General features: G+C 37.0%; 1 protein-coding gene and 1 long non-coding RNA gene across 5 annotated transcripts in view; one reads left to right on the top strand and one right to left on the bottom strand.

Moving 5' to 3' along the window:
- Trappc13 (trafficking protein particle complex subunit 13) overlaps window positions 1-18,141 on the top strand; it is a 36,646-nt gene extending 18,505 nt beyond the window's left edge. Inside the window, exons 5-13 of one of the 4 annotated variants that reach the window (XM_048368296.1) lie at window positions 1,146-1,273; window positions 4,040-4,112; window positions 5,695-5,739; window positions 9,934-9,951; window positions 11,798-11,931; window positions 13,126-13,324; window positions 14,775-14,875; window positions 17,111-17,261; window positions 17,365-18,141. In XM_048368296.1, the coding sequence (XP_048224253.1) occupies window positions 1,146-1,273; window positions 4,040-4,112; window positions 5,695-5,739; window positions 9,934-9,951; window positions 11,798-11,931; window positions 13,126-13,324; window positions 14,775-14,875; window positions 17,111-17,261; window positions 17,365-17,472 (957 nt within the window). In that variant the 3' untranslated portion in view covers window positions 17,473-18,141. The remainder of the gene's footprint in view (window positions 1-1,145; window positions 1,274-4,039; window positions 4,113-5,694; window positions 5,740-9,933; window positions 9,952-11,797; window positions 11,932-13,125; window positions 13,325-14,774; window positions 14,876-17,110; window positions 17,262-17,364) is intronic. The other 3 variants (XM_048368293.1, XM_048368294.1, XM_048368295.1) reach the window with 3 other exon arrangements.
- LOC125367618 lies at window positions 317-883 on the bottom strand. Its single transcript, XR_007214106.1, has 2 exons — window positions 612-883; window positions 317-381 (listed from the first exon to the last, which is right to left on the bottom strand). It is a non-coding gene; the product is annotated as an uncharacterized LOC125367618 (long non-coding RNA).
- Window positions 18,142-18,167: the final 26 nt, after the last annotated feature.

The raw sequence follows: 18,167 nt of genomic DNA, 5'->3' as shown, positions 1-18,167 counted from the left end.
ATTATAGATTGTGGTAGATGTTTCCAAGGAAGTAAAAGTTGAATGCCATAGACAGTAACTGACATTAAGGGAGGCCACTATTCATGACAGAGTAATGTATGTTCAGAGGGATATAGGAAGGGTGAGCATAGTAGAGAGTGGGGGCAGTACCACTTTAGAGAAGTTAGTATTATCTTAGTAACTTTGTCATTCTCTAGTGAATTGGTTTCTAACATGTAATGATACTTATGAGTAATTGCTGAATAGCTAAGACTAAAAGATGTGAGCCACCGGCAACTGGCTTTTCTTTTTCTTTAAAAAAAAAAGTATTTTTAAAATCATCTTTTAAGTAGTTGTACAAGGGAGTTACTACACACATAAAACACTATCAGAATTGTTAACCTATGGAGCTGGGAATATGGCCTAGTGGCAAAAGTGCTTGCCTCGTATACATGAAGCCCTCGGTTCAATTTCCAAGCACCACATATATAGAAAACGTCCAGAAGTGGCACTGTGGCTCAACTGGCAGAGTGCTAGCCTTGAGTAAAAAGAAGCCAGGGACAGTGCTCAGGTCCTGAGTCCAAGGCCTAGGACTGGCAAAAAAAAAAAAAAAAAAAAAAAGAATTGTTAACCTATATCTCAGTGAAAATAAACACACTAGCCAAGTACAAAATTTTGTGTAATTATTTTTGTGTACAGATTTGCCTATCATCAAGACTTCATTTTCTCTTTTCCCTACTGTGGTTGTTGTTGTTCCTCTTCTCCCCATCTCCCTTTTTTTCTTTTTTTGGTAGTACTGGGATTTAGTCTTGGTCCTCCTGCTTTATTAGGCAATGGCTATACCATTTGAGCTACACATCCAGCCTTTACTGTTTTAGCTATTTTTCAGAAAACTGTGTAGCACTTTTTATTTCCTTTCATCCTTTTTTCTTTTTATTTTCCCCTTATTTTTATATATTAATTGTAGAAAATGATGGGTCTCGTAACATTTTCATATGTGCTTGTAGCATTCTTCTCTCTTATTTTCTCTGCTCCTCATTCTGTTCTGGACTTAGTCCAACTATGTCTCATATTCTTTCTACCAATATCATACACATGCTGTAGAGAATAGTCATATGTGGCAGGTTTTTTTTTTGTTGTTGTTGTTGTTTTTCCTTTCTTTCAAGGCTGATCTTCAGACAAGCTCTCAGCGTTTAAATCTTTCAGCCTCCAATACTACAGTGACTGAACTTACACCCGATTGTTGCATTGATGATGTTATTCACCATGAAGTAAAAGAAATTGGAACACACATGTAAGCATTAATTTTACTACCTCTGAAAAACTTTGACATTTTTCTTTCTATGTATTATGCCAATTAAGCCGGTTCAGAAGGAATTTAATGTTACATGTTTACATGCTTTAAAGAAATCATTTACTATAGGGAGAAGTCTAATTCATTATTTAATACTCAATATTATTTTATTCCAACTTGTAATCTATTTTTAATTGCTTAAAAATTTTATTCTAAGATTAATTACAAAGGATCTTTTCCTCGTGCATTATAATGTGTATCTATTCCTCATTTGTCCTGGGACTTGAACTCAGGGGTCTGGACACTGTCCCTGAGCTTTTGAGCTCAAGGCTAGTGCTCTACCACTTGAGCCACAGTGCCACTGCTAGCTTTTTGCTGGTTAATTAGAGATAAAAGATTCTCACGGACTTTCCTGCCCAGGTTGGCTTGGAGCTGCAATTCTCAGATCTCAGCCACTGAGTCGCTGGGATTACAGGCGTGCGCTACCAGAGGCTGACTAGCTAGCCTGTCGTTTTTCTTAATGTGGTTACCTAGGAAAGACATTCAGGACATTTTACCTATCAAGTGACACGCAGTAACTGGGCTGATTTCTGTGAAAAGAGGAAATGGTATGTTTGCCTTTCCTTCCTTTCATTGCTGGCTTACATAATTTCAGCAAGACATTGTCACTAGGCAGTTATTCGTTCTGCAAGACTTAATTTATTGTAACACTAATTGATCATTTGTGGCTGAAGATAAATCTGGGAACATGGGAAGCTCATCTGTTTCAAAAAAAATATTGTTGCTGATATCTGCCTAATTGGCTGCAATTATTTAATGTCTCGTTGGGTGGCAAAATGAAATTCAGCAATTCGCAGGCAAATGACTGTCAGCAGACGGTAGCCACCCGGGGTCACGAATCACTTCATTTGCAGGTTCTAATCTTCCTTTTGTTGTTAATTTTTTATATGAAGATTAAAAAAAATAATTGGTGAAAACTCTGAGCACTTCCTAAAGAGATTTACTGAGAGGCTATCTTTTTTTTTTTTCCCCTCCTAGTGGTGATGTGGTGATTGTGTCATTTGTCTGAGATTGTATTCCTATCTCATCAGAAGAAGTGTCAAACTTCTAGCCTGTATAATATTTTCTCTGGTCCAGGGCAGATAATGGAATGAATGAATTGCTAATATCTGCATTGTTACCCTATGCTTTCAAAAGGACCAAAGAAAAATTAAAAATGGTGGGGGGGGGGTGGGATAAAAAAGTACTGAGAAATCTTATTAGAAAATTGTGTATTTTTTTCCTCCTCAGTGTAGTGAACTATGTGATTAAATGTCTTCTCAATACAAGGGGATATATACACACACATAAATATATATACATATATATATATATATGAGATAAGCGTCTCAGTACTTACCTGTCTGGGCTGGCTTTGAACTGTGGTCTTCAGATCTCAGCCTCCTGTATAGCTGGGATGACAGGTGTGAGCCACCAGCCCCTGGCTAAAATTCCTGTTTGTATTTTTGTTGGTTCATATTGTACCTAAATAAGAAATCTTACCTGCCTTCAATCTGAGCACACTTAGCCTTTTTTATTTATTTATTTTTTATTTTATTTTTTTATTTTTGGCCAGTCCTGGGCCTTGGACTCAGGGCCTAAGCACTGTCCCTGGCTTCTTCCCGCTCAAGGCTAGCACTCTGCCACTTGAGCCACAGCGCTGCTTCTGGCCGTTTTCTGTAGATGTGGTGCTGGGGAATCGAACCTAGGGCCTCGTGTATCCGAGGCAGGCACTCTTGCCACTAGGCTATATCCCCAGCCCACACTTAGCCTTTTTTAAATTATTATTATTATTTTTTTTGGTGAAGGCCAGGAAATGAGCAGAAATCTTAGGCAACTGGTTTGGAGGGATTTTATATTACATGTACAGTTCCAACATTTCTGCTTTACAGAAATGCTGCTGCAAAATCAGTTGCCAAAATAATCATATCCCTTCCCTCCCTTTCCCCTCAGTCTACCCTGACATTGTGCTTCCTCTTTAGAAAATGGTGTGAGATTTTTTTTGCTGTGAAACTCAGGGAAAAGTGTCTTTTCTCCAGAATGAATGGGCTACCTCTCAGCCAGTGATATTTTCCTGATGTATTTAGAGCAAGAAAAAAACTCAACAAGCAAAAAAATTTTTTTTATTCCATTTAAATTTTCATTATTTTCTATTACATTTATGCTGAAATGACCGTTCTGGAATTTCTTTTAAAATACTTTTATTTTCTAGTTAATACAAACTCAGTTTTCTACATTCAACTATGTGGCTATTTCAAGATTTATTTTGAAATGTATTTTACCTATGAAAGGGAAAAAGCATACTAATCTTATTTTAAGAGAACTTTTTTTTTGCAGGTCCTAGAGCTTGAACTCAGGGCTGGGCTCTCTGTCCCTGAGCCTTACCACTTTAGCCACAGTGACACTTTGGTGCTTTTTTGATTAGTTTATTGGAGTCTCACAGGGACTTTTTTGCTTGATCTAGCTTGGAATCATGATCCTCAGATCTTAGCCTTCTCAGTAGCTAGGATTACAGGCATGAGCCATTGATACCAGCTTATGAGAACTTTTTATTCATCTGTTTATACTCAAACCTATATTCAGATCTGTTTATGCTCAAATCTTTGATCATTTGGTTAGAGTTTCACATTATTGATATTTGTAGATAGATTTGAAGTGTTTTAGATTTGATCTTAGGAAATGAAAGCGAAAATGTTTCCCAGTGATTAAGATATATTTCTGTTTCAGCTTGGTGTGTGCTGTCAGTTACACAACTCAGGGTGGAGAGAAAATGTACTTCAGAAAATTCTTCAAATTTCAGGTATTGAATATGACAATGGTAGTTTTTTTTTTTAAAGCCTTTTGTTTTCCTGGAAATCTAGTTGGAAAACAATCTCCATATTGATCAAGTAACTCATTACTTGGGCTTGTCCTGTTACTAGCAGGCTAAAGTCAGACTAAAATTAAAGAAGAGCAGAGAAATTAGTATTGCCAATGTAAAGTTTTTGTTAAGAAATAAAGATTTTTTTAAATTAAAAATAGTACCTGATGAACTGGGAGTATGGCTTAGTGATAATGTGCTTCTCTTGCATGTATGAAGAAGCCCTTGGCTCAGCACCACATATATGGATAAAGCCAGAAGTGGCTCAAGGTGTAAGATAGCACAAGAAATGTACATACTGCCCTACTATGTAACTGTACCCCTTTTGTACAACACCTTGTCAAAAAAATTTTGTTTAATAAATACATAAATTAAAAAAAAAGAAATACAATGACAATACAAAAAAAAAAAAAAGAGTGGCACAAGTGGTAGAGCATTAGCCTTGAGCAAAAAGAAGCCAGGGACAGTGCTCAGGCCCAGGACCGGCAAATTTTACCAAAAATAAATAAATAAATAAAAATAGTACCTGAAAGATGGAATGACATGGATGAAGATGTATTATACTTATAAGTTGACATGTTGAATTGAAACCAGTTTGTACAACTACTCAATAATATTTTTTTTTTTTTTTTTTTTGTCAGTTGTCAGGCTTGAACCTCGGGGTCTAGGCACTGTCCCTGAGCTTTTTTTTTTTTTGCCAGTCCTGGGCCTTGGACTCAGGGCCTGAGCACTGTCCCTGGCTTCTTCCCGCTCAAGGATAGCACTCTGCCACTTGAGCCACAGCGCTGCTTCTGGCCGTTTTCTGTATATGTGGTGCTGGGGAATCGAATCTAGGGCCTCGTGTATCCGAGGCAGGCACTCTTGCCACTAGGCTATATCCCCAGCCCGCTTCCAGTTTTTGAGTGGTTAATTGGAGCTAAGAGTCTCACGCAAACTTTTCTACTAGCTTGAACTGAGATCCTATTATCTCAGCCTCCAGAGTAGTTAGGATTACAGCCGTGAGCCACTGGCACACAGCTAATCTCTTTTTTTTCTTTTTTTTTGGCCAGTCCTGGGCCTTGGGCCTTGGACTCAGGGCCTGAGCACTGTCCCTGGCTTCCTTTTTGCTCAAAGCTAGCACTCTGCCACTTGAGCCACAGCGCCACTTCTGGCCGTTTTCTGTATATGTGGTGCTGGGGAATCGAACCCAGGGCCTCATGTATACGAGGCAAGCTCTCTCGCCACTAGGCCATATCCCCAGCCCGATTTTTTTTCTTTTTTTAAAGAGTATTTGGGAAGATTATTATTTGGCAAAACACACCAAAATTTGGAAGAGGGATAAAATGAGTGCAAATTCCATATGAGTGTAAATAGTACTAAATTTCTAAAGAAATGTTTAATGAAAAATTTTTTTCAAGAATATTACATGTCTATTAAAAGTTATTAACAATTAAAATTAGATGATGGTTTGACAAATTTAATCCACGTTCTTTAAACCTAATAATTACAAGAATTTCCTAATTAATATGCTTTATTTAACCAGGTTCTCAAACCACTGGATGTGAAAACCAAATTTTACAATGCAGAGGTAAGTATTAGGTACTTACTAGGCTTTGTATTAAACATTAAAACTTATTTGGCTGAAACGTGAGGTATTACATTTCTTATCAAATTGAAATAATTGCTGAAATGACTGAATTACCAAAAATAAGCATAAATTTTAATTAAAAATAAATGATTTTATTGTAGGGCTCTTTTAATCTCCTATTTTCAATCAGTGTGTATTGATTTCTGTTCTCCTTACTACTTTTTTAAGGCTTTCACCTTTCTCATTAAATCATGGCCTTATTTGATGAGGGTGTTATTGCTTAAAAATGATAGTCTTTTGAATATTTATAGTATAGTTCTGGATATTATAAAAAATAAACTAGTAGATTTATATTTCATATTCATATAAAAAAGTGTGACAGGTAAAACTCAGCATATTAAGACTTTTCTAGTGCTGGGGATATGGCCTAGTGGCAAGAGTGCTCACCTCGTATACATGAAGCCCTGGGTTCGATTCCCCAGCACCACATATACAGAAAATGGCCAAAAGTGGCACTGTGGCTCAAGTGGTAGAATGCTAGCCTTGAGCAAAAAGAAGGCAGGGACAGTGCTCAGACCCTGAGACCAAGCCCCAGGACTGGCCAAAAAAAAGACTTTTCTAGACTAGTTTTGTACCAGCCAGAATTAGAAGTTAGTGTTCATGTGTATGATGAATGGCATAAAAACTCCTTGGGAAAACCAAGTTTGACAAAAATGTAACTTAAAGAATAGGAGATAATCTACCTTGTAACCTAATAAAAGTAAAGATAAAATAAAATTTGCTTTAGTAGAAAGGATTGATGTTTTGGATTTTTCCCCCCCTTAGCACTCAGGAGGCTATGAGCTACATAGCAAGATCCTGTCTCAATAAATAAATAAATAAACAATAAATGACCTTAAATTTAAAATGACAGGTCTCCTCATAGCCCTTTTATTCCTCAAAATAATTTTTTCTAAAACAGTGATAAATCCAAAGATAGACAAATACAGGGGCTGGGAGTTTGGCCTAGTGGTAGAGTGCGTGCCTACCATGCATGCAGCCCTGGGTTTGATTCCTCAGTACCACATACACAGAAAAAGCCGGAAGTAGCACTGTGGCTCAAGTGGTAGAGTGCTAGCCTTGAGCAAAGAGCCCTGGGACTGGCCAAAAAAACAAAAAAACCGGGCTGGGGATATGGCCTAGTGGCAAGAGCACTTGCCTCGTATACTTGAAGCCCTGGGTTCGATTCCCCAGCACCACATATACAGAAAATGGCCAGAAGTGGCACTGTGACTCAAGTGGCAGAGTGCTAGCCTTGAGCAAAAAGGAAGCCAGGGACAGTGCTCAGACCCTGAGTCCAAGACCCAGGACTGGCAAAAAAACAAAAAACAAAAAAACCCACCAGGACAAATACGGAATTTTGTAATGAGGTTATATTATTCTATATCCAGATGATCACAAATTTATAGCTACATCAATTTATGTATATTTTTTCAAATATTTTTACCATCAGCAGTCAATATAAAGTTTGTATTCCAACTTGAATTACTTAGCTGTAAATATTAAGGAAGTTGATTAGTGGCAAAGACGTATTGGAATCAAAGGAAAATATAGGTAACAAAAACTGCCTAGGAGAGCAAAAATCAAATCTAAATGATATAAAAATGTGCAGCAAGATCTTGGGATGAGAACATGTATACTCTAAAAATGCTTTATGGAAGAGAAGGGGAACTGGAGTAGAGTCTAGAAGGAAAAGATGTTGGGAAGAGATAAACGCATTCCAAGTTACTAGTATAAATATATAGATAGACTATTAAGTCCATAGTGAAAAGTACACATACACATGAGGGTACAGCCCCCTCCACACTGCCAGATGCTTAAATAGTTTCCATTTAGGAGATAGTTAAGTTGAGATACTGTATAGTCTGCTTTTTTGTTGTTGAGAGCAACTAAATAATTATAATTATTAATTACAAAATATCCAGTTTAGTAGATTTTAAATAGTCTATCACTTTCTGGGAAAGGTTTTAGTCATAATACTTGACTCCCAGAGGTAATATAAATGCTTATTAAATTTTTCTTTGTTAAAACATGGGAATATGGCTAGATGTTGGTGGGTCACACCTGTAATCCTAGCTACTCAGGAAGCTGAGATCTTGAAGATCATGGTTCTAAGCCAGTCAGTCCATAAGTCCTGGGCCTTGGACTCAGGGCCTGAGCACTGTCCCTGGCTTCTTGCTCAAGGCTAGCACTCTGCCACTTGAGCCACAGCGCCACTTCTGGCCGTCTTCTATATATGTGGTGGTAGGGAGTCCAGCCCAGGGCTTTTCATGTATAAGAGGCAAGCACTTGCCATTAGGCCATATTCCCAGCCCCCTTAGGCCTCTTATCTACAATTAAGCACCAAAAAATGCTGGAAGTTGGAGCTGTGGCTCAAGTTGTAGAGTGCCAGCTTCGAGCACAAACTCTCAGGGACAGCACCCAGGCCTTGACTTCAATCCCCAGGACTGGGACCAAAAAAGTAAAAAAATAAAGTAAGATTACATTAAGATATTTACTGAGTAGTTTTATTTGGAGTGATTTGCAAATAGTTTTCATATAACTAGTTATTCCATATGTACTACAGAAGTGGCATAATACCTATAAGGAAAGAAAAAAGACCCACATTTCCATCATACCAACTAATTGATTTTTTTTCATTTATCTACATTCCTTCAGTTTCTATGAACTTATATAAAATTCTGTTTTGATAATCATAGTGACAATTTTGTTTGCTTCTTTTTGCACTTAGCTTATATATAATGTAATACTTAAATTTTGCTAACAAACTGCACCTAAAACATGCTTAGTAGAGTTTTGAACTTTTGTATGTGTGAAATTAGGGATTGAACTCAGGGCCTGTAGGCAAGCACTCTACCCTTTAAGCCATATTCCAGTCCAAAATTGTGCACATTTGAAAAACACATACCTCTAAAAAACCTAGATAGAACAAATAGCATGTAGAGTCTCTAGGATTTGTGATATTACCCTGTTAGGCAAACAAATACTGTTCAATGCGCTGTAGTCTGTACGGTGATGGTATAGCCCCACATATAGCTCTAACACACTTTTCATGGTATTCTTAATAATAGCTGAATCCCTGAAGGAAAACAAGTTTCATGAAAAATTTTGTTACAGTTTCTAAGGGAAACCACGTAAGAAGATTGGTGAGATCAGAAGATAGGATGTTCACCTGCTGAGTAGAGATTTCCATGGCAATACTAGTAATCCTCTGGGAAATTAATTCTAGTGGAGGAAATTGACATGACCCAATTGCAATGTAAGCATTTCTCACATATACCCAAGTCATGAAATGTAATTAAACTTTGGGAACAGAGAGATGAAAAACGATTTTCAATTATGCCTTTGATGAAGGAGCTAACATTTGACAGTATCCTTAATAAATAAATAGCACAAATATGTATAGAAATAAAAATAACCATTAATTAACAGAAAATAATAAACTTTCAATTTATTGAGACAAGGTTCTAGTCCAGCATTTCCTGCATTGTGTTCCATGAAAGTCTTAAGCAAGATCCTCCTTTACAAAAGGATTTCACCGGCTGGGGATATGGCCTAGTGGCAAGAGTGCTTGCCTCATATACATGAAACCCTGGGTTCAATTTCCCAGCACCACATATACAGAAAACGGCCAGAAGTGGCGCTGTAGCTCAAGTGGCAGAGTGCTAGCCTTGAGCAAAGAGAAGCCAGGGACAGTGCTCAGGCCCTGAGTTCAAGGCCCAGGACTGGCAAAAAATAAGATTTCATGATTAAATGAGAAGCTATTCAGTGTATTATGTATTTTGAATATTGAGGATAATGTATATCCATCCTAAATATCTATTAAGAACTATAATACAGGTAAAGGATTTATAAAACCATAAAGGCATGAGACATATGTCTCTTCCCCAAGATGTACCCTTAACTATTTACTCTCGTTTAAGTATTCAGCCATAATGTTCTTCTCTGTGCTGTTGTCATTTAATCCTTAGTAGTTTCACCTTTTTAGAGAAATAATAGTTTGTCATATTTATGTTGCTTCCTATTTACTTTCTTGTTTACTAATGCTGTCTTAATAGTTTAAAAATGCAGAAATGCATTTCATTTTAAAGTTATTCTTTTTCTTTAACATTTAACTCTGATTTTTCTAATTTTTCTTTTTTATTTTTCCATTAGAGTGACCTCAGTTCTGTGGTAATTTGATTTTTTATTATAAATTTATATGCTTTTGTTACTTACCACTTTTTGACTCTGCCTAATTAATCTCTCTACAAAACATAGTGGAAAAACAGTTAGTTCTGAATACCAGTTCTCTGACTTGAGAAAGACATATATAATTTAAATGTACTTTTAATATTATATCTGTCAAAGGTCAAAGGTTAAATTGCCATGTTGAAACAGTTTTAGTCTTTTCTTTTGATTTTTTTTTTAAAGAGGCATGTTAATCTTGGAATTTTCATCATCTTGCTGTCTAATAGTCTAGTATCCTTTAGGTAGAATGTACAATTAAAATTTATTTTCAGATGTAGTGTTTTTACTTTGAAGTGTAGGTCAGATAAAGATGGCCTTTTGACAACAGTAAACAGAAAAAAAAGCAAATCTTCCCAAGTTGGCTGAAATCATATATCTACTCACAATAAATAGCATTTGCTTCTATAAATTACATTTGTAATAACATCAGCCTTAGCACTAAATTCTTGCCTGAATTTTTCAAATGTCAAATTACTTTATACTAACTGTTCAGACTAACTTGATTTTCCATTATGCTGCTTGTTTTCCTTTTATGTTCTCTAAGCTCCTCATAAATTTTATGCAGAAAATTGCATTTTTAAAGTTGAAATGTGGTTCAATGGTTGTTTTTTAAAAGCAATGGATTTATGGGATATATTTACTTACTTTCTTGAGAAAAAGTAACAGAATACTGCCCTTCAGTGGTTCAGTGTTTTGATAAATCATTACGTTTCTGTTTTCATTTGATTAGGTGTCCCAAAGATGAGTCTGTTTTATAGTAGACCACTCATTAAATTGTAATTTTACCATCATACTTGTACAAATGATTTCCATTTTCTGGACTTTAGTGCTAAAAAAACCCTCATGATTCCCCAATATTTTATAGTATTTCTGAGAGTGTATATATATTTGTATACATATTTACATATATGTATGTATAGTATATGTTTAAACATACTATATAAATAGAAATGAAAATTTTGAAATCAATAATTCTTGAAATCTTTGGTATATCATTACTTGTTTTTCAGTTACATAAAAATAACCAAATGGCATAAAAATAACAATGTTTATCATATGTAACTGGAAAATTGAAAGTTTATTTTTTTAATAAAATTGTTTACCTAGTAACCAAAATATTAATGAATAACATCAGTTTTGAAATCTGTCCCTAAGGCTCGAAAATGCTTTGCCTGATTTAAAATATCAGGTATAATTCATATATCCTTTTTTCAGCCCTCTGTACATTTCAAATGAGCTAAGAAACACTAAAAACCCTTTGCAAATGGCTTTAATTTTAAAAAGTTAAGTCCTATAAGGGTATAAAATAGATTATTCATAGTACTAGAATCAGTAGACTATCTAAATTGAAATAATACCATACCAATTGAAAGTATTCTGTGCTGGAGTATTATAATGAAGATTTGAACATCTTAAAACACTGAAATTGTAGATATGTAAGTATACTTATCATACAAAAGTTTATTTGAACACCTTACTAACAGACTTGAAAATTTTGTGAGTGGAATCCCATTTAAATAACTATTTTTGGATGTTATTACAAAATATATTCTGATTATCCCACATCCATTGTTTGGCAGGGTATCAGTTGACTAACACTTGACTTTGCCCCTGTTAATTATGTTAGGATGAAGATTTTTTTTCTTGGTATTAATTATGATAACTTTGATTTGCAGGCATGAACTAATCACCTTTGTGGTTAATATTTTTTCTTCATATAGATAAGTGATTCTGATTGAGGTGAATATTTAAATACTATCATTTTGGTGGATTTTTTTCATATTCTCAGACTGATGAAGTATTTCTTGAAGCTCAAATTCAAAATATTACAACCTCACCCATGTTTATGGAGAAAGTTTCATTGGAGCCATCTATAATGTACAATGTAACAGAACTAAATTCAGTCAGCCAAGCTGGAGAATGGTAAATAATAACTATGGAATGTTGGTTTTTGCTTTGAAAGATACATGCTTTTCTAAAATCCACTTATCTTGCCGTTTTGGGAGGTAGGGGACTTATTTTTTTTAATTTTCTTTTTTTGTTTGTGTGTTTTACAATATAATAGACTTTGTTTCTGTTTTAAAGAAAAGACTTAAGTTCCCAGAAATAGGTAATATGAAAATAGAGGTCACGCTCAGAATATGGCCTAGTGGGTAGAGTGCTTGCCTTGAAAATAGAGGTCACTAGTTACCAGTGTCTTAACACCTGTGACCCCACCTGCTCAGGAGGCTTACATAGGATTAGAATTGAGGCAAACCTGGGCAGAAATGTTCCTCAGGATCCATCTCCAAATAACCAGCAAAAATCAAGGCTGGGGATGTGGCTCAAGTGGTAAAGTGCCTGCCTAGTGAACCTGAGGCCCTGAGTTTTCCCCCTTGCTCTCCAAAAAAGAAAAGAACTTCAAGATTTCTGTCAATTGAAAACAGTAAATGCCAGATAAGCGCTGGTGGTTCACTGTAATCCTAGCTACTCAGGAGATTGAGATCCTAGGATTGTGGTTTAAAGCCAACCCAGAAGTCAGTGAGACTCATCTTTGGTTAACCACCAAGAAGTCAGAAGTGGACCTGTGGCTTACATGGTAGAGCACTACCTAGTACAAGTTGTGCAAAAGAAGCTCAGGGACAGTGTCCTAGCCCTGAGTTTAAGCCCTAGGACTGGCACCAAAAAACCAAAACAAAACAAAACAGTAAATGCTAGCTGGGTGTGTGTGGCCCACACTTGTAATCCTAACTCTTGAGGAAGCTGAGCTCTTAGGATCAAGGTTCAAAGTCACCCTGGGCAGACTCATCTCCAGTTAAACACCAAAAACTCAGAGGTGGAGCTGTAGCTCAAATGGTAGAGTGCCATGTGAGCACAAAAAGCTCAGGGACAGCACCTAGGCCCTGAGTTCAAGCCCTAGGACTTGTGCACACACACACACACACACACACACACACACACACAGCAATTCTGCCAGTACAACTTGTTTTCCTTTATGTAGACACCTTTAGCCTCTTTTAGATCTGTAGGTGGTAAATCATCCAGTTCCTATTTAAAAGAAGCAACCACACTTTCTTTTAAAAGATGATAAAGCACTGTCTCCATCTCTGTACATTTGTTTATCTCTGTACCTCTTAGTGTGTCTACATTTGGGTCAAGAGCATATTTGCAGCCAATGGATACACGCCAATATTTATACTGTCTAAAGCCCAAGAAGGAATTTGCAGAAAAAGCTGGCATCATTAAGGGCGTAACAGTGATTGGGAAACTGGACATAGTATGGAAAACAAATCTAGGTGAAAGGGGAAGGTTGCAAACCAGTCAGCTGCAACGAATGGTGAGTCTGGAGAAACTTGAGCAGGAATTCTGGTGGGAAGGGAGGGATGGAGGAGCAATGAGAACAACCTAACTTTTCATAGGTTTATAGATAAAAATGGGAATCCTGTAAAAGTTTCAAGTATTACTTGAGAAGAAATTCCATTGAGCCCTCAGTAGAAAACCAGTATTAAGAATGAAAAATGTTGATCCTTAATGTGTGTATATTTTTAAGCTTCATAAATTAAAATACCTATCATTTTTTCCTTTTTTAACAGTCCTGAGCCTTGAACCTTGCGGCTTGAGTGTTGTTCCTTAGCCTCTTTGTGCTCAAGGAGAGTGCTCTATCATTTGAACCATAGTGCCACTTTTGGCTTTTTCTGAGTAGTTTATTGGATATAAGAGTCTCATAGACTTTCCTGCCCAGGCTGCTTGGAACCACAATCCTCAGATCTCAGCCTCCTGAGTAGCTAGGATTACAGGTGTGAGCCACTGGCCCTCAACTTTCTTATGAGTTTTTCCTTCCTCAGTAATTCATGCTATTAACCTGACTTCTGTTTATACCTTTTTAAGATGTCCAAGGCATCGGAAACAAGTGGATATCTTACCTAACTTCTGCTCTGAGATTAGGAATAGCTACAGTCCTTTTTGTCTTGTGCTAGTGAGAGTTTGCTACAGGATCCTCCTTTTATGTTAAATATTGCTTATTCTGTGGTATATTCTGAAATTTATTTTTCTTTCACTGTTTGAGACAGTAACTTACAAAAGATAATGATCACATCCTATTTTAAAATGTGGCATTTGATGCTAAGCGCCAGTGACTCACACCTGTAATCCTAGCTACTCAGGAGGCTGATTTGAGGATCACAGTTTGAAGCCAACCTGGGCAGAAATACCTATGAGACGCTTATCTCCAGTTGACCAGCAAAAATACCTGGAAGTGGAGTTAGGGCTCAAGTGATAGGGTGCCAGCATGGAGCGAAAAAGCTGAGGGACAGTTCCTGGGCCCTGAGTTCAAGCGGCAGTTGGTTCTCACCCTGCTGTGCCATCCTAAACCTTTTTTTTTCCCAAGTCCATTCTTGCCTGTCTTAATAGAAGTCATTATTTTCTTCCTACATAATTTCAAACCAGAAGCTCCAGTCTCATTAGGCAGTAATTTTGCTTACGAGTTATGTCTATAGAAACTGTAGTATCTCTGGAAAATAGCCCTTTGAGATCAGATCCCGTAAACCTTAGGTATAAATAAGTTTCATCCCAACTCTGCTGACCCTGGAGTAAATCATAACAAGCAGGGCAAGTGAAGGCTGTTCCTCTGGTGGCATCAGCAAAAGTGAAGACATAGTAAATGAATCAGAATTATTTTCTTGGATCATCAGTTTGGAGACACACAGGAGATGTGTTAGTGTACTCCATTTGAATATGAAGGTTTTGTAATGTGTATTTTTAACTGTTTTGCTTGCCTTTTCTTGTAGGCTCCAGGTTATGGAGATGTCAGGCTGTCTTTGGAGGCAATCCCAGATACTGTTAACCTAGAAGAACCTTTTCATATTACTTGTAAAATAACAAACTGCAGGTAATGCCAGTGTTTCTTGATGATTTCCCTTTCCTCTTCACCAACCTAAAAGAAATTTAAAGTCTCTATAATATAGAGTTACCTATCAACTTTCTGCTTGACATATAGGCTTCTTTGATGTTAGAAGTGTATCACATATTTTGAGGCCTTATTGGTTTCTTTTTTGTTTTTTTTTCACATTTTTATTATCAAACTGATGTACAGAGAGGTTACAGTTTCATACGTTAGGCATTGGATACATTACTTGTACTGTTACCTCGTCCCTCATACCCCCCTTTCTCCTCCCCCTTTCCCTTTCCCCCCATGAGGTGTTCAGTTCTTGAGGCCTTATTGTAAAAGGTGTTTTCTGTATTTTTTTTCATTCATGCAGCAGAACTCATGTAGATGCTAATTATTCACATTCTGTGGAAGAGAACTCCACCTCAGAGAGTTAAGTGACTTTTCCAAGCTCAGAAAAGGTGGAGACACAATTTCAAATGAGGTGTAGTTGACTTCAAAGACTTCTTTTCATGGTTTATACTTCCTTCACCCTGAAATTACTAAACCATGAACTAACAGGTTCTTTTTTTTCCTTCTCCAAGGGAAAAAAACTTTTTGTTTCTATTTTCTGGAGTTCATTTATGAATGGGTTCTTATGGAATAAAATATATTTTGAGTAGCAAGATAGATTTCTCTGAGGCAGCCTTGGAATTAAGCTATATCGTTACTACAAAAGTCCCAATTTTATTTTGAGCTTAGTATAAGGAATCATGGGTTGGAAAACAAAGTTTTCATTTTGTTATTGTTATTAGTTTATTTTTGTGCTAGTACCAGGGCTTCAACTCAGGACCCCAAGCTCTAACTTGGCCTTTTCATTCGTGGCTTGTTGCGGTGTGTAATTGGAGATGCAATTGTGAGGACTTTTCTGCCTTGGCTAGCTTTGTACCCAGTCCTTTAGAAGTTTTCTAAGTAGCTGATTAGAGGCATGAGCCACCCGTGTTCTGCTTATTATAATTTTTTTTTGTCAGTCCCAGAGCTTGAACTCAGGGCCTGAGCACTGTCCCTGGCTTCTTTTTGCTCAAAGCTAGCACTCTGCCACTTGAGCCACAGCGCCACTTCTGGCCGTTTTCTGTATATGTGGTGCTGGGGAATCGAACCCAGGGCTTCATGCATGCTAGGCAAGCACTCTACCACTAGACCATATTCCTAGCCCTTATATTTTTTGAGACATCTTGCTGTGTAGTCACAACTGACATTGAACTCACTATGTAACCAAGGCTGGCATCAAATTTACGATCCTCCTGCCCCTGCATTTCTAGTGATGGAATTACAAAAGAGCTCTGATAGAAAACAGAAAAAAAAATAGTCTAGCTGCTGGAAAACAGAGAACATGTGGCTTTGAAAGGAAGAAAACCTAGATTTAAATCCCAGTCCTGTCAGTTTTGGTAATACTCGTGTTTTTTTTTTTGCTACGTGTTAAGTTGGGATGGTTTGCTAATACTGCAGTGATGAATCTCAGTCCCCAAATAGTGTGAATCTGCAATCCTTTTGTAACCATATCCATTCTAGCTTTTTGGTATGAGGTAAAATATATCCTTCAGAATACCAGGAATACCTTTTTCCTCTATCTAGACCATTCTAAGCCCCATTACATGTTCAATCTTTCTGTTTCAGCAATTTTTAGTTTAGATTCTTGGTAACACCCCCATATTGCTATAACTATTAGTCTTTTCCTCACCAGACTGTGAATTATTCAAGAAAAAGGGTACATGTCTCTTTGAGTCAATGCCTTGCCTGCCACGTTGTAGGAGCTCAGTAGCCAGGCCCCCAAAGATGCTCTGCAGATAGAGTATGTTAGGGTTACAGACACGAGCCATGGCGCCTGGCCTTGCTGTGGTTGCTTTTGAGCTAAGGTTTTACTTTTTGCCCAGTCTTCAATGTAATTATGCTATTTATAGTTGCCACTATATCTGGGATGACAGACATGAGCACTCTGCCTAGCTTTTTACTGGTTGAGATGGAAGGGGATTCATGAATTTTTGCATGGGCTGAATTTGAACTGTGATTCCCCTCATCTCAGCCTCATAGCTAAGAGCCACTGCACCTGGTGCCTGGTTCTGTCTTAAGTAAAATAATGGCAAAATAGCCCTCAGTTCTCTGTTTAATTCTCCTAGACCAGAAAACAAAAATATTGACAAATATCACAGTACCTTCTTGTAAAATGAGCAAGGTTTATTCTTTTTCTGATTTCTTCAGCAGTGAAAGGACTATGGATCTGGTTTTGGAAATGTGCAATACCAGTTCTATCCACTGGTGTGGTATCTCAGGAAGACAGCTGGGAAAGCTGCATCCAAGTTCTTCCCTCTGTCTTGCCCTTACTCTACTGTCTTCAGTTCAGGGACTACAGGTATGTTCTCTTTTCAGTAATTTCTACAGTATGAGGACCAGCTCACAACTATTTAGTAATTATCAGTGAATGAAAACTGAAGCCCTTGTCTTTTTCTCAATAGAGTGTTTCCGGCTTAAGACTAACAGACACATTTTTAAAGAGAACCTATGAATATGATGACATCGCACAAGTCTGTGTGGTATCTTCGGCCATTGAAGTGGAAAGCTGAAACATTTCTAATGTTCCACTTTTCATTTAGTGTCTGTATTTTTGTCAGTTTTCTGAAATGATCATCACAGCACAAGCATATATTATTTAAATTTCTCCCTGTAAAACAACGAAAATATTAAATGCTTGTTTTGAAAACATAACTACTGGTGTTATCTTGTGAGTTATATTCTAGGTGTGTATGTCTGTATTTTGTACACTTGTTTCATTTTAGATGATCGTTGGGCTTTGTTGTTCAACAGCTTTGTATTTGAGGCCCTTTGTCCATAGCAAGTTTTCTTAAATTTAGTGAGCTTTTTTTGGTAAAGACTTTTTTGACAAGATGAAAAATGTTAGGCTTGGCAGACAAATAATAAACTCTGCCATCAGAGGGTAAGAGTAGCAGTGTTTTTATCAGGATCAGATCTACTTGTAAGTCAGTCTGCTGGCCTCAGTCTCAGAGTATAGTTGTTTATAAGACTTCTAGAAATATTCAGATAACCAGTTAGCTCCCATTTTTCCCTAGCTCCTCAGTCAATAGAAATGGTTTGCTTTAAAACCATTGGGGTAGACCTGTAACCTGATTACTCAACACAGGATAAACTGCTGTAGCTGTTTTCAGAATTACTGTACGCATATGTGTCTGTGTTGGTATACACACACCAAAATACCTAAAATACATCCAACTTAAAACACTGAACAGCAGACAGAATTTTT

Source organism: Perognathus longimembris, chromosome 19 (genome assembly GCF_023159225.1).
Source record: "Perognathus longimembris pacificus isolate PPM17 chromosome 19, ASM2315922v1, whole genome shotgun sequence".
Lineage (NCBI taxonomy): Eukaryota > Metazoa > Chordata > Mammalia > Rodentia > Heteromyidae > Perognathus > Perognathus longimembris.
This window is presented reverse-complemented; position numbering and strand designations above follow the sequence as displayed.